Raw genomic sequence first — 24,025 nt, 5'->3', positions numbered from 1 at the left:
GCATGAGATTATCCTCCCCCTGTCCTGAGTTGACAGTAAGCTCCCTAAGGGCAGATAGATCTCCTTTGTCTCTGAATCAGAAGAGCCCTGCACAGTGCCTGCCACAGAGGAGTCCCTTCATAAGTCATTCTATGCCTTGTAACTGAAAGCTTGAACAGTAGAAGAAAATAAATAGAAAGAGAAAGCAGGAGGTGGCATTGGAGCTGGTTCAAGCCAGGCAAAAGGAAACGAGGCATGGGACACAACCGGAGCAAAGGCCTGGAAGTGGGCGATGGAATGCCATGCCTAAGAAACAAGCAGTTGGCCAGTGTGGCCATATTAGAAATATCTTAGGGGAGAGTAAAGTAACAATAACCATCACCAGTGCTCATTTGGGCAGTGATTCAAGGTCTGCAAACCACTTGGCAAATATCACATTCGAACCTCACAACAAGGCTGAGAGGGAGGTGCTGTTACTATCCCCACTTTACAGATGGTTAAACTGAGGCTCAGACAGGACCAAGTCTTACAGAAAAGGCCTGAGGCCAGATTTCAGCTCAAGTGCTCCTGATCCCAGGTCAGCTTGCACAGGACAGGTACAGCACCATTGGATGGCCAGCATTTGCTCTGGACAGGCCCTGGTCACTGCCCCCCATCAGCCACATAGACACACTGCTCCATACAACAGCCACAGCCTGTGCAGCAGATCTGTCCTCCCCCAGCATCTGAGTCCTGACTGTCCTTGGAGCTGGCCCAGGACAGGAAGCCCCTTCCCACTGAGCTCAGCTGAGGAGGACAGGAGCCCATGGGGAAAGAAGACAGAGGTTCCTCTTCTGAGGACAGGCCTCCCCCTCTCTCCACACAAGGGCTTCCTGTTTCATCTTCCTCCTTGCCCTGAGCCTGGCACATATGGCCAGAGGGAGCCATGGTGTTCAGGGGGTGACACAGGGCCCCAGCAGAGCCTGGCTCACTCCTGTCTCATACATGCTCCTGCTGTTGCTGATACTGCCCCTGCTCTGGGGGGGTGAGGGGGCTGGGGCAGAGGGGGGCTGGTGTGAGGGCGTGAGAAGAGTTGGAGATGCCAACCAGGCCTCTGTTTGCCCTCAGGGTCCCTGTCCCAAAGACTGGACATGCAGCCCTCAGTGACTGTGCAGGAGGGAATGTGTGCCCATGTCCCCTGCAGCTTCAATGATGATGCACTTATACACAATGACCACAACTCCATTTATGGCTACTGGTTCAGAGAAGGGACTAATGTTTTATTTGACAGACCTGTGGCCACCAATAACCCATCTCAGAGGGTGGAAGAGCCAGTCCAGGGGAGATTCCATTTTCTTGGAGATCCCAGGATGAACAATTGCTCTCTGAGTATCACAGATGCCCAATCCTCAGACAGGGGGAAATACTTCTTCAATTTTGAAAAAGGAGATGATAAATACAGTTACCACAATAAGCCACTTTATGTGACTGTGACAGGTAGGATGCTCCACTCCTAGGAGGTTCTCAGTGCATGAGGAAGGGACGTCTGGGGACGTCTCCCACTCAGGGAGAGGACAGACACAGGGAAGGGTGTAAAGACCCTGCCTAAAGCTCCAGAGCTGCAAATGAGAGGGAACATGATGGGGTCCTCTTTGGGAGGAACCAGGACCCCAGGCAAGGCTGAGAGGGGCCGCGGTTATGCTGGAAAAAAACTCTGGAGCTGCTGTTAAAGGATGGAGATTCAAATCCTAGATTGCTGACCAACTTCCTTTGGGGCATTTTACCCTATAATTTTCCCCTCCCTCTCTGGTACTCAGTTCTCCCTCATGCATAATGAAAGAGTTGTTCCCTATTGCCTTTAATGCAACTTCTTCTTGACCCATACTCTATGAGAGACTTGGGTCCTGAGGATGACAGGGGATGCCCAGAAGACTGGTAAGGAGCCGGAACTTGAATGGGGTCATGCTATGAGGGAAACACAGTAGGGCCCTTAGGGGTGGGATAGGGACCAGCATCTGGAAGGACACTTGAGGCCTAATTCTCCTCCCTAGCTCATGGCTCAATGTCTCTCTCCTCTCCAGACTTGATCCAGAAACCAGATACCTCTATTCCAAAGATTCTAGAGTCAGGAAACCCAGTGACTCTGAGCTGTACATTTCTTTGAGCCTGTGGAGAAAACAGGCCTTTCAAATTCTCCTGGATAGGGGCTGCTCTGTCCTCCAAGCCACAAAGCTCTGGGGCATCCTGCTCCTCAGAGATCTCCTTCATCCCTGGGCAACAGCATCATGGCACCAATCTTACCTGTCAGGTGACCCTTCCTAGAGGCCATTTGAGCAGAGAGAGAACCATCCAACTCAATGTGTCTTGTGAGTGCTGGGGGCAGGGGTCCTGCATCCCCCAAGTGAGGGGGCTGAGGGAGGGATGCATTAAGAGATAAGGGTCCAGGCCCAGCCTTGGGAAACCAGGTGCCTTTTTCAGGCCCAGGGAAAGGAAAGCTCCCTCCCAGCAGAGACACAGACTGGGATTTCCTACTTTTTCTCTCTCCCTTAGTCTCCATAGTTTCATGTCCCAATGTCAGTCAGGTTGGGATCAGTCTAGATGGCCTCTGAGCTCCCTTCCACTCTGATGTTCTGTGATTCTGGAATTTGATGTCTTCCCTGCCTGATGCTGGGCTGGGCAGAGAGCCCCAGCCCCCAGCCAGCCCAGTCCTTTTGTTGCAGATGCTGTGCAGAATGTGTCCATCACCGTCACCCAGGACAACAGGACAACAGGTATCAGCAGAGCCTCAGAGTGAGGGCAGGGAGGGCACCTGGGTGGTTCAGCTTCCACCCTGAGGGTAGGCATGGATGTCCAGGAGATGAGGGAGACAGGAGAGACAGGGAATCTCACTGTCCAGGCCTAGATTCTCTTTGTCCTGGGATGCCCCTCCTCTTGGAATGACATCAGCTCACATTACTCATGACTGTAAGGGTTAGAAACCATTTTCCTACCAACAGTCCCAGGAGATAAAGAGGGGAAGAGTTCTTATGCCCATTTTCCAGATGAGAAAGCTGAGGCTCAGAGCTGAGAGGAGGGCCTGACCTAGTTCACACAGGTCCCCAGCCCCAGAAAGGGGTGAACTCTAAATGTAGAGTCTAAATGCAGTGACCTCTCCACTACACCAGGCTTGGGCTGAGAGGGACAAGTCTCACCTTGGGGTCCAGTGCCCAGGGCAGTGTTCTGTCCACTGGACCTATCAAGGTTTCCCTATTGGGGAAGCTGGCCTGGCTCTCTACAGTCCAGGACGGAGGGGAGGCTTTGCTACCTGGAGCACTGATTTTGCTTTCAGGGCTGATCTGGGGGGTTTGAGGAGTTTGTGTAGTAAGAGGCTATGGGGGATGGATCCAGGAGCTGCTATCAATGGGGGACAGGAGTCTGGCCATCTAGGCTGAACTTTAGCATTCAGTCAGGGCTGGTGCAGTATGTGCCTTGAGGCCCCAGGGCTCCTGGGTATCAGAAAGTGGATCCTAGTGGTGCTTACATTGGGCTATTATGAAACAGGGTTCCCAGGCTCACTGTACACATATCAGTCTCATGGGAGCTCGTTATGCTGTTTCTGTTTTTCACATTATTTTCCCCTTAATTGATAAAGTGAAACAGAAAGAGACACAGGGATAGAAACACAGACAAAGACACACAAAGAGAGAATAAAACAAAAGAAGAGAGAAATAAAGAAGGAAGGGGGAGCAGCAAGATGGAGCAGTGAATAGTGCACTGGCCCTGGAGTCAGGAGGACCTGAGTTCAAATTCGGCCTCAGACACTTGTCATACTTACTAGCTGTATGACCTTGGGCAGTCACTTAACCCCAACTGCCCCCTCCAAAAAAGAAAAACAAACAACAACAATAAAAAGAAGGAAGGGAAGAAGGAAAGAAGCAAGAAAAGAAAGAGTGAAATAAAGAAGGGAAAGAAGGAAGAGAAGAAGGAAAGAAAAGAAAAATTAAGAAGGAAATAGAAGAAAGGAAAGAAGGAAGGAAGGAAGAAATACAGAAAGAAAAAAGAAAGAAGAAGGAAGGAAGGGAAAAAAGAAAAGAAGGAGGGCCAAGAAGAAAGACAAAGAAACAGGGAAAGAGTGAAGAAAAAGTTAAAGATGGAGAAAAAGAAGAATAAAAACAAGGAAAAGAAGAAGAAGAAATAAAGAGAAAAAGAAAGAAGGAAAGATGGAGGAAAGAAAGAAGGAAGGCACAAAGAACATATGAAGACCAAGGAAAATGAAAGAAAAGAAAGGAACAGGAAAAAGGGAAGGAAGGAAGGAGAGAAGGTAGAATGGAAGAAAGGATGGAAAGGAAGGAATAATGGTAAGGAACAGAAAGGAACGAAGGAGGGAGGGAAGCAAAAGAAGGAGGAAGGATGGAAGGAAGGAACAAAAAAGGGAAGGAAGGAGGGAGGGAGGGAAGGAAAGAAGGAGGTAGGGAAGCCAAAAGGGAAAGAAGAAAGGAAAGGATGGATGGATGGATGGAAGGAAGGAAGGAAGGAAGGAAAGAAACAAAACCCAATCTGAGGGAAAGGCAGGGAACATGCCCTAGGCTGAGTGTGGGCTGGTAGCAGGAAGAGAGACAAGTGAGGCCTCCATTGTCTGGCTCTGGAGAGCAGCCAGGTAAGATGCAGTGGAGGGAGAAGGGGGCAGGAATCTAGGCTGGGCTGGGCCTGGAGGATTCCCTTCCTGCCTGGGATTCTGTCCTCTTCCAGTTGCTCCTTCTCGTGTGATCTTGGGGAAGTCGCACCAGCTTTCTAGCTCCCAGGTCCCTGCTGAGTACAGAGAAGGTGGAGACTAGAGGATCTTTGAAGTCCCTCCAGGTTCTCACTCCTGGGACCTCCTTTTTCAGTTTTCATACTAGGAAACAGCTCAGTTCTTTCGGTGCAGGAGGGACAGTCCCTTCACCTGCTCTGTGCTGCTATCAGCAATCCCCCAGCTACACTGAGCTGGATCCTGGGGGACCAAACCCTGGCCTCTTCCCAGCCCTCAGATGATGGAGACCTGCACCTGGATCTGCCCCACCTGGGGCCAGCAGATGGAGGGAAATACACTTGCCTTGCTCAGCATCCTCTGGACTCCAAGCAGGCATCCCTGAGTGTCTCTGTGCAGTGTGAGTGTGAGGGGACTGGGCACCATGGGATGCTTGGGTTCTGGTGGGGAAAGGAGACTGCCGCCCACTAAGAGGAGGGGTATCTTGTATCTTTCCACAGATCCCCCCCCAAGGGTGTTCAGCCATTCTTGCTCCTGGTTCAAGGAGAGCTTATCATGTACCTGTTCTGTCCAAGCAGAGCCAGCCCCTTCCTTGAGCTGGTGGGTAGTGGCGAGGCCTGTGGAGGGCAGTAGCAGTGACACTTTCCAGGTGATATCAAACAGGTCTGGGACCTGGGTCACCAGCAGCCTTAGTGTCAAGGTGGAACCCAGCCACAACCTTAGTCCCTACTTTGAGGAGAGGACACATCACAGGGAGGATAGTCTTAGTGTCTGGTTTATGCCAGATAAGAGGGCTGGGGCACTCGGAAGAAGGGAGAGCTGTGAGGGGGCTGATTCAGGGAAAAGTGGAGGCCAGAGGAGAGATCAGAGGCTGAAGAGTATGAGGGGCTTCCCAGAGAGGCCAGGGAGATGTCCTGGGAAGAACCTAGTCCAGGAGACAGGAGTCTGAGCCAAGAGACTCAACATTGAAACACACCAATCTTCATCTCTCCTTCCTTTGCCCAAAGCGACAGCAGATTGGGAATTCCCACAAGGTGTGTTGACACCCCCAGATGCTTTGTATTCACTGTTAGTTATCCACTAACCTAGTCTAGTGGAATTTGGGATCCAGGCCTGCGGTGGGAAACACCCTCCAACATGTGAATTAACACCTGACCCAGAAGAACTTGGTCGCTAAAAGAATGAACAGATATTCCTGAGCCTCTCTCCATAACATGTCAGAGACCATGGACTATGTAGGACAGGAGATGGATCAATGTCCTGATTTGTTTTGCTTAAAAGGAAGAGAACAGAACATACAAAGCACAGATCAGTGAACTTGACCTCAATATTGGGAAAGTCTGAAGATGGGATATTAAAGGGGTGGTTGGTGAACAGTGAGAAAGGGAAACTGTGATTTCCAAGAGTCGATGTGCTTCAGCAAGACCAGGTCTGACTAACAAACCTTCTGTGTTGGTTCGATTCAATACTAACCTGGCTGGTGGGAGTAACATTGGAGATACAATTTAACTTGACTTTAGCCAACCATGGTGTAGAGAATTCATGTCAATCTTGTGGAGAAGGAGAACTGAAGATTGACGCAGATCAGAGTTGGGCCTGGATTAGGAGGCAAGCTCTCTGGCCTGGAGTGAATGGAGTCCATGCCCTTCCCCATGGCCTGTCCTCCATCAGTGATTCAGTTGTTTCCTGCTTTAAAATCAGGGCTTGACTTTGGTCCTGCCAGACTGTGGCAACTTTCTCACTTTCTAACATGGTTCAAAGACTCCAAACAATCATTATGAGTCTCCTGTGTTGCTTCCTTTATCACATGGGGATCCAAGATGGAATTTTTCAGGGTTCAGGACTTGAATGTCTGTGGGCAGACACATGCTGGCTTTCCATGCATGTGCTGACCCATCTTATGGGAAGTCACGTCAGCCAGCGTTTATTAAACCTCAACCACGTGCCCCCAGGATGGCTGTTTGTGTATTGGGGGATGGGGTGATCTGGGAGGGCCAGTACCTGTGTGGTGAAGGCCGCCAAGCCCTTGGCAGGGCTGTTCCTCCCGCTTTGGGGTCCACCACTCAGGCAATCTCACCTGTGGCTCCAAGAAGCTGTAGCAAGAACAGGGGCCACACTCTGGTCAAACCACCTCAGTAGTTGGGTTAAATAAGGTTGAAGGTAACTGAGAGGCCTCAGAGCCACTGGTGAGTTAGGGTGGTGTCTGCCCAAAGCATGTGAAGACTTCCCCTGGAGGAATGGGAGGAGGAAGACCATTTGTACCAATGGCCATGAAGGTAGCTGAAGCAGGTGCTGTGGAGGGCTTAGAAATTGGTTGGACATCGAAGATCCCAAGGTCTTCTACAGCATCTCAGGTCAGGAACCTGGTGCTTGGGTGGGGGCATTGAGGCAGAGGATGGATGAGAGGAGAAAGCCTGAGGTGGATGAACCATCAGAGTGAGTGCTGGGGAAGGTCTGGGAGAGGGTGGGGGTGGGGCATAGTGTTTGGGCTGGAGAACCTCTCTTGAGGTCATGCACCTGCTGATTATGGTGTTGGAGTCACAGGTTCCCTGCCTTGTTCTGTTCATATCTGAACACACAATAGCCCTAGAACCAGGCAGAAAGAGGTGTTAAAGGTGGTTATCAGAGCCTGGCCCCCTGCCCTGTGCCCACTGGGCTGGGCTCTGTTTCCTACCCATAGAGAAGGGCCTGGAAGCCCTGGGCCTTGGGAATTCAAGGAGGTTGCTGGGGTCCTGAAAGGGAAAGAGAATGGTCAGGAAGGACTGAGGCCTGGGGGTAGCAAGCCCCCGCTAACAAGCCCCCACCCTTCTCTCTCCCATAGTCTTCTCTGCCCAGGAGAACAACTCTTGGCCCCTGATGCTCACACTGCTCAGGGGAGCCCTCGTGGGGGCCAGCTTTCTCCTCACCTATGGCCTCACCTGGCTCTATTATACTTGGTAAGTGTGTCTGCCCTCTGACCCAGAAGCCCATGGTATCCTGTACCCCTCATTTACCCCTCCTCACTTTTCTACCCAGAAATAGCCCCTGGGGTCACCTGTCATCCCCTCCACCATGCCCACTCCCTGGCCTTAAGCCTCTGGCTCTTCAAGCTGTGACTAGCACTAAACTTATTCCTCCCACAGGAAGCCTCTAGGGAGGGAACAGCCACCAGCTCCAGAAGTGGCCCAGTCATCTCTCTGATGGCTCTCCTAGCCTTGAACCCAGCCAAACCTACCCCTTCTACTCAATGGCCTCAGTTCGGCTCTCAGGGACCCAGCGAGTCAAGTTTGACCCTCCAGCTACAGGACCTACCTCCTGGACAAGAAAAGAGTTCTCAGGACTCCCCTGGGTCTCTTCTTCTCCCTCTAAATAGCCCCAGGCCCTTCCCCTGATTGGCCTTTGGCATGATCTCATTGATGGAGGGAGCAGGTCTGTATCCCAGGAACTGCCACTCACTTCATGCGAAAGCCCCCACATTCCAGGTCTCTCAGCTGCCCACAGAGTGCCCTCAGCTACCCACCATAGATGGCAGGATGCTTTCTTTAAGCTATTTTCTCCTGGGGTGACTTTGGGCACGTTCTTAGGCCTCAGTTTCCTCATCTGAAATGAGAAGGTTGGACTGCACACTCTCTGACCCCTCCAGCAGGATTCCTGGCTGCCCAAGGAATGAAGGTCACCAGGTGTCTGAGCACTGCCTCCCCTACCCCACCCGCTGCCTTAGACTAATGTGTGTCTCCTACTGGGGTGAAGGGAGAAAGGAGATCCTGATCCTTCTAGGACCTCACTGCTGGTCTCCTTTGCCACTAGATGGTGGCAGGCCTCTTCTATCCTACATGGGCTCAGTTCCTGCCACCCCTACCCCCATCTCTCCCTGTGAAACCCCACACCTGCCTTAGGGGTCACTTCCCAGAGGAACCACTTGGGGAGGTCCCAGCCTCATCTAAAGATTCCCCACACTGGTGCAGGGCATCTCTAGAACCCCATGTGTTGGTAAGCAAAATGGGCTCTTAGCGCTTAGTTCAACCAAGTGCCCTTGAAGAGTTTGGCTTTTGTTTCCTTTGAGTAATTCAGTGTATTTCATTGAGTCTTACTAGGTACTAAGCCCCAGGACCGAACCCCTATTAGGTGTTAAACCTATGTGGGTGTGGATTGGTAACTAAGGTGGGGCCCAAGGTGGGTCTAACTCAGGGGAGTTGCTAACTCAAGAGCCAATCATAGGAGCCTAAGTTCTGGTCATTCAGATGATGTTTGATGACGTCTGAAATGCTATAAGAAGAGAAGACAGAGCCATTTGCGCAGGGCTCTCATTCTTGGTGGTGCACAATGATGTGGAGACTCTGGGCAGCTGTAGCTAAGAGCCCTCCATCTTGTAAACCCAGATGCTGAGACTTTGTTAAACTCTGGTAACTATGTATTGGGATTTGAATCAGACAAAGTCTGTCTGTCGGTGTTTGTACTTTGTTTGTATTTTGCTCTGAAGTTCAGGGTGCTGGTTTTTTCCCCTGAACTAAGTGAATGAAATTTGTATGCTGAATTTAAGTAAGTTTGTCAACCCCTTAACGTTGCTTTCCTTACTAAAGCAGATCAAAAGAACCTGTGCTTTTGCAGCATGCTGGCAGCATTGTTGTTGTTGGGCTTGTATTGGTCTTTCACCCCCACAACAGCTGCTAGCCGGATTGTTGAAACACCCCATTGGCTTCAATCAGGGTTTCCCAGCACATCCATAGTAGGCTCAGTCAAAGGGGGTTCCTGAATCAGGTGAATCCTGTTCCCTGGATAAACCAGGCAGGGCAGCAGATGCAGAATGGAGAGAGCTGAAAGGCCACTTTCTGTCTTCTATAAAGGAAGGCTTTGGGAGGAGTTTCACTTTCTACCCTCCAGAGGGGATAGGAGCCTGAGGGGACCTCTTCAAATTTCCAGCCCACAAATCCAAGACAGGAATCTACAAAGCCCAAGTTCAGGCCTTGGGAATCTGCTCCCCAGCCACTGTTTTGTGTTTTACCTTGATGAAGTTTTCACTGGGAGGCTCAGAATTAGGTCATTTCTAGGTCACTGCAATGGGAATAAAAAATGTCTTGTGCAAGTACCCAGTCAGAGGGGACAGCCACGGCAAGGGCCTGGAGGTGGGAGATGGAATGCTAAGCCTAAGGAACAGGCACTTGGCCAGTGTAGGTGGATTAGAGAGATCTTAGAGGAGAGTAAAGTAACAATAGTCATCACCAGCATTTGTGCAGTGATTCAAGGTCTTCAGAACACTGGGCAAATATCACATTTGATCCTCACAACAAGGCTGAGAGGGAGGCGCTATTATCATCCCCACTTTACAGACAGTTAAACTCAGCCTCAGACAGGGCAAAGGCTTACAGGAAATGTCTTAGCCTGGATTTCAGCTCAGCTGCTCCTGATTCCACATCAGCTTGCACAGGACAGGTACAGCACCATTGGATGGTCAGCACCTGCTCGGGGCCAGGCACTGATCACTGCCCCCCATCAGCCACATAGACATGCTGCTCCATATGACAGCCACGGCCCCAGCCTGGGCAACAGATCTGTCCTCCCCCAGCACCTGAGTCCTGACTGTATTTGGAGCTTGGCCAGGACAGGAGGCACCCTCCGCCCTCACAGAGCTCAGCTAAGGAGGACAGGAACCCATGGGGGAAGAGGACAGGGGTTCCTCTTCTAAGGACAGACCTCCCCCTCTCTCCACACAAGGGCTTCCTGGTTCATCTTCCTCTTTGCCCTGAGCCTGACACAGATGGCCAGAGGGTGCCATGGTGTTCAGGGAGTGACACAGGATCCCAGCAGAGCCTTCCTCTCTCCTGTTTCATAGATGCTGCTGCTGCTGTTGCCCTTGCTCTGGGAGGGTGAGTAGGGCTGGGGCAGAGGGCAGCTGGTGTGAGGGGGTGAGAAGAGGTGGAGATGCTGACCAGGCCTCTGTCCGCCCTCAGGGTGCATCTCCCAGAGACTGAAGGTGCAGTCCTCGGTGACTGTGCAGAAAGGGATGTGTGCCCATGTCCCCTGCACCTTCGATGACGATTCACTCTTACTCTATGGCCATGACCCAGTTTATGGCTACTGGTTCAGAAAAGGAACTCACGTTATATATGGCAGTCCCATGGCCACCAATGACCCATTCCGGAGGGTGGAAGAGCAAGCCGAGGGAAGATTCCATCTTCTTGGGGATCCCAGCATGAACAATTGCTCTCTGAGTATCACAGATGCCCAATCCTCAGACACGGGGAATTATTTCTTCCGTTTTGAAAAAGGATATGAGAAATACAGTTACAGAAATCCGCTACTTTATGTGACTGTGACAGGTAGGATGCTCCTTTCCTGGGAGGTTCCCAGTGTATGAGGCAGGGAGGTCTGGGGAAGGGGCTGGCCTGGGAGACCCTGAAGCTCCCTATGGGAGGGGTGATAGAACATGGGGGACATGTGGGGAACCCACTCAGAGAGAGAACACACCCAGGGAAGGGTGTGAGGACCTGCCTAAGGTTCCAGAACTGCAAAGGGGAGGGAACATGATGGGGTCCTCTTTGGGAGGAACCAGGACCCCAGGAAAAGCTGGGAGAGGCCACTGTTTGTGCTGGAAAGAACTCTGGAGCTGCTGTCAAAGGAAGGAGATTCAAATCCCAGATTTCTGACTGACTCCCTTTGGGGGATTTTAACCATAATTTTCCCTTTTGGCTCTCTGGCATTCAGTTTTCCATCATGTGTAATGAAGGGACTGTTCTCTATTGCCTTTAATGCAACTTCCTCTTAACGAATGATCTATGAGAGACTCAGGGGCTGAGGATGACAGGGCATGCCCCGAAGGCTAGTAAGGAGCGGGGGCCTGAATGGGGTCCTACTATGAGATGAACTCAAAAGGGACCTGAGGAATGGGGTAGGGAGCAGCATCTAGAAGGACACTTGAGGCCTAATTCCCCTCTCCAGCCCATGGCTCACTGTCTCTCTTCTCCAGACTTGATCCAGAAACCAGACATCTCTGTTCCAGAGATGCTAGAGTCAGGGAACCCAGTGACTCTCAACTGTACATTTCCATGGACCTGTGGGGAAAACAGATCCTTCAAATTCTCCTGGATGGGGGCTGCCTTGTCCTCCAAGCCAGAGAGCTCTGGGGTATCCCACTCCTCAGAGATCTCCTTCATCCCTGGGCCCCAGCATCATGGCACCAACCTCACCTGTCAGGTGACCCTTCCTGGAGGCCGTTTGAACACAAAGAGAACCATCCAACTCAATGTATCCTGTGAGTTCTGGGAGCAGGAGGCCTGCACCCTCCAAGTAAGGGGGTTGAGGGAAAGATGCATTAAGAGACCAGGGTCCCAGTCCAGGCCTGGGAAACCACATGCCTTTTTCCTGAGCCAGAGCAGGGAAAGCTGCCTCCCAGCAGACACAGGGTGGCATTTCTTATTTTTTCTCTCTCCCTTATTCTCTACGGTTTCATGTCCCAGTGTCAGTCAAGTTGGGATCAGGCTAGATGGCCCCTGAGCTCCCTTCCACTCTGATGTTCTGTGGTTCTAGAATTTAATTGCTTCCCTGCCTGATGCAGGACTGGGCAGAGAGCCACAGCCCCCAGCCAGCCTGGTCCTTCTGTTGCAGATGCTGTGCAGAATGTGTCCATCACCGTCACCCAGGACAACAGGACAACAGGTATAGCAGAGCCTCAGAGTCGAGGGCAGGGAGGGCACCTGGGTGGTTCAGCTTCCACCCTGAGGGTAGGCATGGATGTCCAGGAGATGAGGGAGACAGGAGAGACAGGGAATCTCACTGTCCAGGCCTAGGTTCTCTTTGTCCTGGGCTGCCCTTCCTCTTGGAATGACATCAGCTCATGTTTACTCATGACTTTAACGGTTAGAAACCATTTTCTGGCCATCCCTTGCAGGAAATAAAGTGTGGGAGAGTTCTTACCCCCATTTTCCAGATGAGAAAGCTGAGGCTCAGAGCTGGGAGGAGGACCTGACCTAGTTCACATGGGGCCCCAGCCGCAGAGAGGGGTGAACTCTAAATGTAGAGTCTAAATGCAGTGACCTCTCCACTATACCAGGCTTAGGCTCAGAGGGACAAGTCCCACCTTGGGGTGCCATCCCCAGGGCAGTGCTCTGTCCACTGCACCTATCAAGGTTTCCTTGTTGGGGAAGCTGACCTGGCTCTGTACAGTCCAGGCCAGAGGGGAGGCTTTGCTACCTGGAGAATTGATTTTGGGTTCAGGGCTGATCCGGGGGATTTAAGGAGCTTGTGTATTAAGAGGCTATGGAGGATGAGTCTGGGAGCTGCTGTCAGTGGGGGACAAGAGTCTGGCCATCTAGGCTGACCTTTAACACTCAGTCAGGGCTGGTGCAGTATGTGACTTGAGGGCACAGTGCTGCTGGGTGTCAGAAAGTGGATTCTAGTGGCGATTACAATGGGCTCATATGAAGTAAGATTTCCAGGCTCACTGTGCAGATATTTCAGTCTCCTCAGGAAAAAAAGAAAGAAGGATGTGAAGGAAGGAAGGAAGGAAGGGAGGAAGGAAGGAAAGAAGGAAGGAAGGAAAAAAGGACTGATGGAAGGGAGGAAGGAAGGATAGATGGAAGGAAAGAAGGGAGGAAGGAATAAAGGAAGGAAATAAGGATGGATAGAAGGAAGGAAGGAAGGAAAGAAGGATGGATGGATGGAAGGAAGGAAGGATGCAAGGATGCAAAGAAGGAAGGAAGGAAGGATGGATGGAGGGAAGGAAAGGAAGATAAACAAAACCCAATTTGAGTGAAAGGCAGGGAACATGACCTAGGCTAAATGTGTCCTGGTAGCAGGAAGAGAGACAGGTGAGTCTTCCACTGTCCGGTTGTAGGGAGCAGCCAGGTAAGATGCAGTGGAGGAAGAAGAGGGTATAAGTCTAGGCTGGGCTGGCCTGGGGGATTTCTTCACTGCTTGGGGTCCTGTTTTCTTCCAGTTGCCCTGTCCTCATGCGATCTTGGGGAAGTCACATCAGCTTTCTAGCTCTCAGGTCCCCACTGTGTACAGCAAAAGTTGGGACTAGGAGAACTATGAGGTCCCTCCAGGTTCTCACTCCTGGAACCTCCTCATCCTTTTCAGTTTTCAACCCAGGAAACAGCTCAGCTCTTTTGGTGCAGGAGGGACAGTCCCTTCACCTGCTCTGTGCTGCCAACAGCTATTCCCCAGCTACACTGAGCTGGATCCTGAGGGACAAAACCCTGGCCTCTTCCCAGCCCTCAGATGATGGAGAACTGCACCTGTATCTGCCCCACCTGGGGCCAGCAGATGGAGGGAAATACACCTGCCTTGCTCAGCATCCTCTGGGCTCCAAGCGGTCATCCCTGAACATCTGTGTACAGTGTGAATGTGTGGGGGCTGGGCACCATGGGGTACTTGGGTCCTGTTGCAAAAAGGAGAGTGTCACCCACTACGAGGAAGGGATCTCTCGTATCTTCCCACCGAGCCCCCAAGGGTGCTCAGCCCTTCTTGCTCTTGGGTCAAGGAGGGATTATTATGTACCTGTTCTGTCCAAGAGCCAGCCACCTCCTTGAGCTGGTGGGTAGGGGGGAAGCCTGTGGAGCGCAGTAGCAGGGACACCTTCCAGGTGATATCAAACAGATCTGGGACCTGGGTCACCAGCAGCCTGAATGTGAAGATGGAGCCCATCTACAACCTCAGTCCCTACTGTGAGGTGAGGACCCACCACAGGGAGGACTGTCTCAGTGTCTGGTTGATGCCAGACAAGAGGGCTGGGGCACTTGGAGGAAGAGAGGGCTGTGAGGGGGCTGATTCAGGGAAAAGTGGAGGCCAGGGGAAGGAACAGAGGCTGAGGAGTATGAGGGGCTGCCCAGAGAGGCCAGGGAGATGTCCTGGGATGAGCCTGGTCCAGGAGACAGGAGTCTGAGCCAAGAGATTCAACATTGAAACACAGCAGCCTTCATGTCTCCTTCCTTTTCCCAAGGAGACAGTAGACTGAGAATTCCCACAAGCTTTGTTGACAACCCAGAATGCCTTGTATTCAGTGTCATTTAGTTATCCACTAACCTAGTCTAGTGGAATTTGGGATCCAGGCCTGCGGTGGGAAACACCCTCCAACATGTGAATTAACACTTGGCCCAGAGGAACTTGGTCACTAAAAGAAGGAATGGATATTCCTGAGCCTACTATGTAGGACAGGAGATGGATCAATGTCCTGATTTTATTTTTTAAAGAGGAAGAGAACAGACCATGGAAAGTATCGGCTGGTGAAGTTGACCTCAATTTCTGGAAAGTCTGAGGATGGGATATTAAAGTGGTGGTTGGTGAACAGGGAGGGAAGGAAACTGTGATTTCCAAGAGTCGATGTGCTTCAGCAGGACCAGGCCTGACTGACAAACCTTCTGTGTCACTTTGATACAATACTAATACATCTGGTGGTAGGAATGTTGGATGTACAATTTAGCTCGACTTTAGCGAAGCATGAGTTAGAGAATTCATGTCAGTCTTGTGGAAAAGGAGACCAGAGCTGGGCCTGGAAAAGGAAGCAAGCTCCCTGGCCTGGAGTGAATAGAGGCCATGTGCTTCCCCCCAGCCTGTCCTCCATCAGTGATTCAGTTGTTTCCAGTTTTAAAATCAGGGCTTGACTTTGGTCCTGCTGGCCTGTGGCATCTCTCTTACTTTCTAACATGGTTCAAAGACCCCAAACAGTCATTATGAGTCCCCTGTGCTGCTTCCTTCATCACATGGGGATCGAAGATGGATTTTGTCAGGGTTCACAACTTGAATCTCTGGGGGCAGACACATGCTGGCTTTCCATGTATGTGCTGACCCATCTTATGGGAAGTCATGTCAGCCAGTGTTTATTAAATCCCCACCAGGTGCCCAGGAGATGGCTGTATGTTTAGTGGGGAATGAGGTGGTCTGTGAGGCAAGGGCTGCCGAGCCTTGGCAGGGCTGTTCCTCCCCCTTTTGGGTCCACCTCTCACCCAATCTCACCTGTGGCTCCAAGAAGCTGTAGCAGGAATGGGGGCCACACTCTGCTCAAACCACCTCAGCAGTCAGACTAAAGGAGGTTGAGGGTAACTGAGAGGCCTCAGAGCCAGGGGTGAGTTAGGAGGTTGTCTGCACAAAGCATTTGAAGACTTCCTCTGGAGGAATGGGAGGACAAGGACAATTTGTACCAGTGGCCATGATGGAGGCTGAAGCAGGTTCTTGGGAAGGCTTAGAGATTGGTTGGACCTCAAATATCCCAGGGCCATCTACAGCATCTCAGGTCAGGAACCTGGTGCTTGGGTGGGGGCATTAAGGCAGAAGATGCATGACAGGAGAAAGCCTTAGATGGGTGAAGCATCAGAGTAAGTGCTGGGCAGGGTCTGGGAGAGACAGAGGGTGGGGGGAGGCCCCCATAGTGTTTGGACTGGAGAACCTCTCTTGAGGTCATGCACCTGCTGATTATGGTGGTGGAGTCACAGGTTCGCTGCTTTTTTCTGTTCATATGTGAACACACAACAGACCTAGAAGCAGTCAGGAAGAGGTGTTGAAGGCAGTTATCAGAGCCTGTCCCCCCTGCCCTGTGCCCACTGGGCTGGGCTCTGTTTTCTACTCCTAGAGAAGGGCCTGGCAGCCTTGGACCTTGGGAATTCAAGGAGGTTGCTAAGGTGCTGAGAGGGAGAGAGGATGGAGGGGAAGGACTGAGGCCTGGGGGCAGCAACCCCACGCTAACCAGCCCCTACCCTACTCTCTCCCATAGTCTCCTCTGCCAAGGAGAACAGCTCTTGGCCCCTGATGCTCACACTGCTCAGGGGAGCCCTCATGGGGGCTGGCTTTCTCCTCACCTATGGCCTCACATGGCTCTATTATACTTGGTAAGTGTGTCTGCCCTCTGACCCACAAGCTCATGGCATCCTGTACCCTTCACTTACCCTCCTCACTTTTCTTCCCAGAAATAGACCCTGGGGTCACCTTTCACTCCCCCCACGCCTACCCCACCAGCAACCTTAAGCCTCTGGTTCTTCAAGGTGTGCCCAACACTGGGTTTGCTCCTCCCACAGGAAGCCTCTAGGGAAGGAACAGCCACCAGCTCCAGAAGTGGCCCAGTCATCTCTCTGATGGCTCTCCTAGCCTTGTACCCAGCCAAACCTGCTTCCTACTTCTTCCACTCAAAGGCTTCAGTTCTGCCCTCAGGAATCCAGCTACAAGACCAACCTCCAGGACAAGAAAACAGTTCTCAGGTCTCCCCTGGGTCTCCTCTTCTCCCACTGAACAGCCCCAGGCCCTTTCCCTGATTGGCCTTCGGCATGATCTCATTCATGCAGGGAGCATGTCTGTATCCCAGGAACTGCCACTTACTTCATGCGAAAGCCTCCACATTCCTGGTCTCTTAGCTGCCCACAGAGTACCCAGGGCCACTGTAGATGGCAGGATGCTTTCTTTTCTCGTGGGGTGACTCTGGGGATGTTCTTGGGCCTCAGTTTCCTCATCTGAAATGAGAAGGTTGGACTGCACACTCTCTGACCCCTCCAGCAGGGTTCCTGGCTGCCCAAGGAATGAGGGTCACCAGGTGTCTGAGCACTGCCTCCCCTCCCCCACTCGCTGCCTTAGACTAATGTGTGTCTCCTACTGGGGTGCAGGGAGAAAGGAGATCCTGATCCTTCCAGGACCTCACTGCTGGTCTCCTTTGCCACTAGATGGTGGCAGGCCTCTTCTGTCCTACGTGGGCTCAGTTCCTGCCACCCCTACCCCATCTCTCCCTGTGAAACCCCACACCTTCCTTAGGGGTCACTTCCCAGAGGAACCACTTGGGGAGGTCCCAGCCTCATCTAAAGATTCCCCACACTGGTGCAGGGCATCCCTAGAACCCCATTGGCTTCAGTCCGGGTTTCCTAGCACATCCATAGTAGTTTCAGTCAAAGGGGTTCCCTGAAGCTGGGGTATTCTGTTCCCTGGATAAACCAGGCAGGGCAGCAGATGCAGAGTAGAGTGAGCTGAGGGGCCACTTTCTGTCTTCTATAAAGGCAGGCTTTGGGAGGAGTTTGGTGCTCCACCCTCCAGAGGGAGAGGAGACTGAGGGGACGTCTTCAGACTCCCAGCCCACAAATCCAAGACAGCAATCCACAAAGCCCAAGTTCAGACCTGGGGAATCTCCTCCCCAGTCACTGTTTTGTGTGTTTCACCTTGATGAAGTTTTCACGGGGAAGCTCAGAACTGGCTCATTTCTAGGTCACTGCGGATTGGAGTTAAAAATGTCTTGTGCAAGTGCCATTGGTGCACCAAAGCATGCTTGATACAGGGCAGCCTACATTGTAGCCCACAGACAATGCAGTGGCTGTGAAGCAATGAAAACAGGCCACAGATTATTGATATTCATGATCTTTGCATTTCCATTGATTCTCACCTTCCATACATGGTCCGGTCTTATGGCACAATCCTAAAGGTTTGGGATGTCCAGGAGTCAACCTCTGACATTCTAACATGAAAATTGATTATTAATAATAAATAATGGGGTAGGGAGAAATTCAGAGCTCTCCCCTCTAAATTTTGGACTTCAAGTTCAATTCTCATGGACATTAATGTTGATGATATTGGACTCCCTTTCTTGTTCAAGGACCTATCCTGGTGGAAGCTCTCCCACTTGGCTCAGGCCTGGGTGGGGTATACACCTTAGAAATGATAGCCTAAAGTCATGGGGTCTCTGGTAAAGAGATACTTTCCCTATCCAAGAGATATTAAGTCATTCATCTTAATTTAGCCCATCTTTAATTAGGTTAACCAATTAGATTTTATTGCTATATGATGGACTACCTGTTGTTTTGAAGGGTATAGAAACTACAAGTCCACTCCCATGATTATCTTTGGTCCAAGAGAGAGGCCAAATGACCAGTTTTTTACTAATAACATGCTGGCCTTATTAATAAAATGATTAAATTACCCAGAAACTCTGTCTCTCTAATGTTTTTAAATGTCACACTCTTCACCCTATGGGTCAGTAAAGGCTTCTTGCTTTAGAGTCTTATCTTAGAAATTGAATGACATTGGACTGGCCTAGAATAGAAACGACCTTGAGATTGTTAAGAGGTAACATCCTTTCCATCTGACCAGGGTCCATTGGACAACTCAGGATCACATTGGGGCACCAAGTCCTGACTTAATCCTCTGCATCAACACTCTATCCCTGGTTCTTTCTCAAGTCTCAGAGCTGGAAGGACCCTTGGAACATGCAACACCAGACCTATAAGACCTCTCCCAGCAATCTGAGCACAGGACTTGAGAACTGGAAGGAACTTTAAAACCCTATTCAAATTCTCTCTTGTTGGAAGTGTCCTAGGCTCTAAGCAGGGAGGGATTCATCCACAGCTGCTCACTGAGTTAGTGGCAGAGAAATGACTTGATTCAATCCACCTCAATGCCAATCAACAATGATTTACTTATGGCCAGTTACTTTCCAGGCAGAGTTGTAGGTGCTGGGCACACAGAGATAAAATGAGACAGTCCCTAAGGCTTCCTGGAACTTTTGTTCTCTTGAGGGGCTAATCAGAGATTGCTAGAGTATGAAATCAAGAACGTGTTCGAAGACATTTTGGGGAGAAGGGCTCTGGCCTGACCTCCAGGGTAGTGTGTTCCCAATAAGCACAGTGGATGAGCAGAGAAAAATAAATAGAAGCAAAAGAAGGACGGGACTCCCCTGAATGGCTGAGGCAAGTGGGATGGTTGTTCAGGGGAGGGAAATTTGTCCTAGGCAGGCTATGACTAAGGCAGGATTCAGTCAATCCACCATCAGTCAATAATCCTTTACTAATGCTGAGGGCAGGTAGGTGGCACAGAGGGCAGAGCACTGGGCCTGGAGTCAGGAAGACCTGAGTTGAAATCCAGCCACAGGCCAACTGTGTAACCCAGGGCAAGTACATTAACCCCTGCAGGCCTCAGTTTCCTCATCTGTGAAATGGGGATAATAAGGGCACCTACCAACACCCTCAGGGTTGTTGTGAGGATCAGATGAGATCATAATGGCAAAGCCCTTGGTGCTATGTCTGGCACATTATGGAGCCAGCTTGCCAAGGACTTTATATGTCAATTGAAGTATCCAGTCCTTTTTCCTAGGAGTAGTGGGGAGGCAGTAAAGTTTTCTGAGCAGGGAAATGACCTGGCCATGTCTGAGCTTTAGCAATATTAATTTGGCAGCTCAGGGGAGAGAGGAGGCCATGAAGGCAGAAAGAAGAAATACCAGGTACGTGCAGTCATTTAGGGGAGGTTTTGTGAAGACCTGAATTCAAGGGTTAGCTCCAGGAGAGTAGAGACAAGCAGACCCCTATGACATGTTGCTGAGGTGAAATGCAGAAGATTTAGTAAGGGAGGTAGGGAGGTAGGGAGGTATGGAGGCAGGGAGCTGGAGAGAAAAATTGTGGGTGGCTCTTAGCTTGCTGACCTCAGAAGAATGCCAGGGCCTTCAATGGAAATCGGGAAGTTTGGGGGAAATCCAGAACTTCATATGTACAAGAGAGGTTCAGAGTCATCCAGTTCAACCCACCTCCCCCCAACAATAAGTTCTACAAGGTGCCTGGCAAGCCTTCCTCCAAGGACAACAGGATCTTTCCCATTCTGGTTCCATTCAGTCTGGACCTTTGACTGATTGAGTGTGCAGGAATGTGTTAGAAGGAGAAAGAAGAACAAAATCCAAATATTTGAAGTCTGGAAAACTATCTTAGCTATCTACAACCCAACCCAACTGAGCCTCCACGTAGAATGACAACAAAGAGTATAAAAATTATAATCCTCCCAGAAATGCAGAATGAGAGAAATACCATGAAGATGTATAAGGAATCATTCAGAAAAACTTTACAGACACAGAGGAAATAGTGAGTCAGGATAAGATTGCCTGAGTATAGAGGACACCAACATGGAAAAATCCCACATTTAACTTACTAAGAAGTGTTATAATTGATATTAAATTTTCAGGACAGAAAAGCACGTGTTTTATCTATAGAGAAAGAGGGGGGAAAAGGTTATCTTATATGTATATATATATATGTTATATATACATATATACATATATAAACACTTACAGACACACACACATGTATGCTAAGTATGAATAATGTAACTGAGATAAGGTTACTCTCAGCAGAAATCAATTGAGGTATTGTAAAATGGTTAACATATACTCCAAAATAACATATATTGCAGTGGTGAGGTTTCTCATTCCAAAATATAACTTGATAGTCACCTTAAATAAGAGAAGAGGAGAAGAGGGACTAGTTTCATGAATTATACCCTAGCTGTTGTTCAGCTTATGCAGAAGAGAGGCCTGGGATTGTTTGTCCCCTCTCAGTGACTGGGGAACTTTGGAAGAATGGTGTAATCCCTGGGGTAGACAGAGCATGGTATTTGGAGTTGGGTCTCAGCACCAGAGAGGGATCATGTTAGGGAAGGCAAGAGACTCTCTCAAAGTTGGGGGGGTCAAGGAGTAGAGATGGTTACAATGGGAAACCTTGGTCCCTTGGAAAGTTTTCCTTTCTGATCACAGGCTTTTCTTCTAAGGCCCATCTCTCACCTGAGAGGAGGGAGTTTCAGAGTCCCAAAACCTCTTGGTCCATTGGACAAGTGGAGAAGAGTGGGTGGTCAGTGAAAGAGCTCATGATTTTACTAAACCTGTTGACTCTGAATGCTAATGCCCTTCACCATCACAAATGACATCATTTAGACATCAAATGTCTGAGAATGAGGTTCCCCAAGGAATTGCTTTTTTCACAAAAGCAGATTAACAAAGAAAAGTCAAACTTGCTCTGACATTTCTCTAAATGCTGGGGACCCATCCCTTGTTTTCCAGAAGGCCCTTTTGGTAGGAAGGATGTAGACCTAGGTCATGTGGGCAACTACTATGCTTTCTTCTCTGAAGTCCCAGAAGGTGAGACCAGGATATACGGATAGCTGTGGCCAATGAGCTGCTTCGTGTCAGGAAAAGCTTCCTAAGAATTAGTGGTGCCCAAAGAGGAAGTGATTACCTACAGATTTTGTGGTGTTCCCTCCCTGAGCCTGGACAAACACCTGTCAGATAGTGCATTGTGGAACTTCCTGTGCAGTGACTGCTGAGGCCCCTTCCAACTCTGCCCTTCTACTGATTCTCGGGGATTCTTCTAAATCGTGCCTTTCTCCTATCACCTTAAGGAAATTAATTTTTGTATCCAAGGACGAGGCTTTGCATTTTCCCTCTTAGGGAAGAGGTTAGAGGATGAGCATTTCTACAGTGCCCAGTAAGTGCCAGGCACTGTGCTAAGAACTTTCAGAGCTATTAGGGCATTTGATGCTCACAACAACCCTGGCAGGTGGGGCTATTCTTATCTCCACTTTATTGTGGAGGAAACTGAGGCAAACAGGGGTGAAGTGATCTGCCCAGGATCACACAGCTGGTAAGGGTCTGAGGCTAGATTGGCCTCCAGCTCTGACTTCAGGCCCAAGGCTTGATCCACTGGGACACATAGGGGCCCCGGTAAAATGATAGATTATTAGAAAAAACTCAGTGTTGCAGGCTCTTAACATCCTTTTTCACTCTGCCTCATCTGCTGTGTTTGCTGTTTCTGAGAGCTCTGTATCGTCTCAAAATCTGAGGAGCAGATCATGTTTGCCTTTATCCAAGTCACTGATAAAAATGCTGCACAGCTCAGAGCCCAGGACAGATCCTTGGGCTGGTTTCCTGGAGACCCCTGGCCTTGATGACGTGGAACCATCAACAATCAGCAATCCGTTCTAGTGCAACTGATTGCATTGTCCATCTTCTCCACAGGATGTGATAACTCTTCCAACGTTGTGCTCAAGCGCAGGCCAGCCATGTCCACAGCACTGTTCTCTTCTTTTTGTGACCAGAAAAGAAAGTGAGGAGAATCTGGCATTTTCTTTGGTTGGGCAAGTCAAGCTGCCTTGTCACCATCACTACTTCCCCATCTAACCATTGCCCAAGTATATCTTTAATCCATTCTACCACATACTTGGGAACTGAAGTCAAGTCCATTGTTCTTCAGTGAGCAGACTGTTCCCTTCCCTCTTGCAAATCAAGACCACATTTGCCCTTCTACAATCTTATGGTGCCTCTGTCCTTTTTCAACTCTGCGTTTTACAAATTATTTTTATTTATTTTGTTAAGTATTTTCCATTCATACAAATAAGCTTGGGCAATCATTTGTTAAACTGTTGACTTCTAAATTTTCTCCCCCTCTCTTGCCTCTCCCGTCTTCATTGGAAAGCAAGCACTTTCTGTTTAAGAAAGATGAATGAGAGTAGAGACAGAGACCAAGAGACAGAGAGACAAAGACAGAGACAGAGACAGAGGGAGAGAGAGATCTAACAGATGTATATAATTGAAATCCCTCATCACTACCATATCATGTCTCTATGTTATGCTTATGATCCAATTGATAAACTCCAAATTTTTTTAATCTTTTATATCTAGGTCATCTATAATGTGGGAGAGAAATATTTCTATTCCTACCTTCTTTTGTCTTCTTCCAAATACGCTTATTCATGCTTTCCCCGATCTGGTTTCCAGATTTCCTCATATGTGCATACTTAATCAACATATAAGGCTACTCCTTTCCTGATTTTGCTTACTCAATTACTCGAATTTTTAAAAAATGGAATACGTGAGGAAACAGAAACTTAAAAATCATCATCTTAAAGGTAAATTTCCACAGTTTATTTTTAAAAAGTGGAGTAATAAAGAAAAAGAACCAATAATTTTTTCCCATGGGAATCATATATGTGCATATACATATTATATAGATATATATGTCATCTGTATATATAGTCACAATCAAGAGTTAGAAAAATGGGTTTTGCTGTAGGGAATCCCCTCCAGCATAATCTGTAATAATAGTAGAAAAGAAGAGGGTTGAAGGACCAGATCTCTGTTCTTCTCATCACACATGGATGCTTGTCTCTTGGTGTAGTTTTACTGGTTGAATCCAATACAATCATGTCAAGAGAAAGAAGAAAGGAAATTACATTGTACTTCAAGACATAGAACAAAATAATACCACCCTTAGGTATGCACAGGTGCCAAATAGTTCGGTATTCGAGTGACTAAAAATCGGTCGTGTAACAAGACTTTGCTGTCTGGATGACCTGAGATGACATCTTCCATCCAGACACTATCTGAACAGGCATCAAATTTCCATATTTACATGTATATATTTTGTGTAGGACTGGGGTTCCAGCCTCTTACGCATTAATGAGAGGAGCCCCAGACTCTAGGAGTCAATCAATCCAACAATACCAGAGCAAAGCAGGTTTTAAGGGATTTTCCTTTAAACTCCCCACAATGTATGGACAAGGCTTTAGTCACTGTGAAGGCATTCTAGGACATTTAGTCAATTGATGAAGGAAGATGTTACTCACTAGGGAATCATCACGGCACTGAGT

The 24,025-nt window shown here is 49.4% G+C and overlaps 2 protein-coding genes across 2 annotated transcripts; both read left to right on the top strand.

Annotated features, from left to right (window-relative positions):
• The first annotated feature begins 234 nt into the window (after nt 1–234).
• Nucleotides 235–7,882, top strand: LOC118836384 (sialic acid-binding Ig-like lectin 7). The gene is given in 5 exon segments (XM_036743696.1): nt 235–307; nt 1,087–1,455; nt 2,040–2,324; nt 7,506–7,620; nt 7,807–7,882. Coding segments are annotated over 5 exon segments (900 nt in total). The 3' UTR covers nt 7,865–7,882.
• A 2,537-nt stretch (nt 7,883–10,419) lies between these two features.
• On the top strand, nt 10,420–16,726 carry LOC118836383 (sialic acid-binding Ig-like lectin 14). The gene is made up of 7 exons (XM_036743694.1): nt 10,420–10,527; nt 10,612–10,980; nt 11,628–11,912; nt 12,266–12,316; nt 13,739–13,999; nt 16,368–16,482; nt 16,669–16,726. The coding sequence occupies exons 1-7, from the start codon at nt 10,494–10,496 to the stop codon at nt 16,724–16,726; spliced, it is 1,173 nt and encodes a 390-aa protein (XP_036599589.1). The 5' UTR covers nt 10,420–10,493.
• The last annotated feature ends 7,299 nt before the right edge of the window (nt 16,727–24,025 follow it).

This window comes from Trichosurus vulpecula, chromosome 2, assembly GCF_011100635.1.
Source record: "Trichosurus vulpecula isolate mTriVul1 chromosome 2, mTriVul1.pri, whole genome shotgun sequence".
Lineage (NCBI taxonomy): Eukaryota > Metazoa > Chordata > Mammalia > Diprotodontia > Phalangeridae > Trichosurus > Trichosurus vulpecula.
This window is presented reverse-complemented; position numbering and strand designations above follow the sequence as displayed.

Coding starts and splice junctions, on each gene's coding strand:
- LOC118836383 (XM_036743694.1), top strand. CDS start 10,494: ATGCTGCTGCTGCTGTTGCCCTTGCTCTGGGAGG. Junction 10,528..10,611: donor GTTGCCCTTGCTCTGGGAGG/GTGAGTAGGGCT, acceptor GTCCGCCCTCAG/GGTGCATCTCCCAGAGACTG. Junction 11,913..12,265: donor CATCCAACTCAATGTATCCT/GTGAGTTCTGGG, acceptor CTTCTGTTGCAG/ATGCTGTGCAGAATGTGTCC.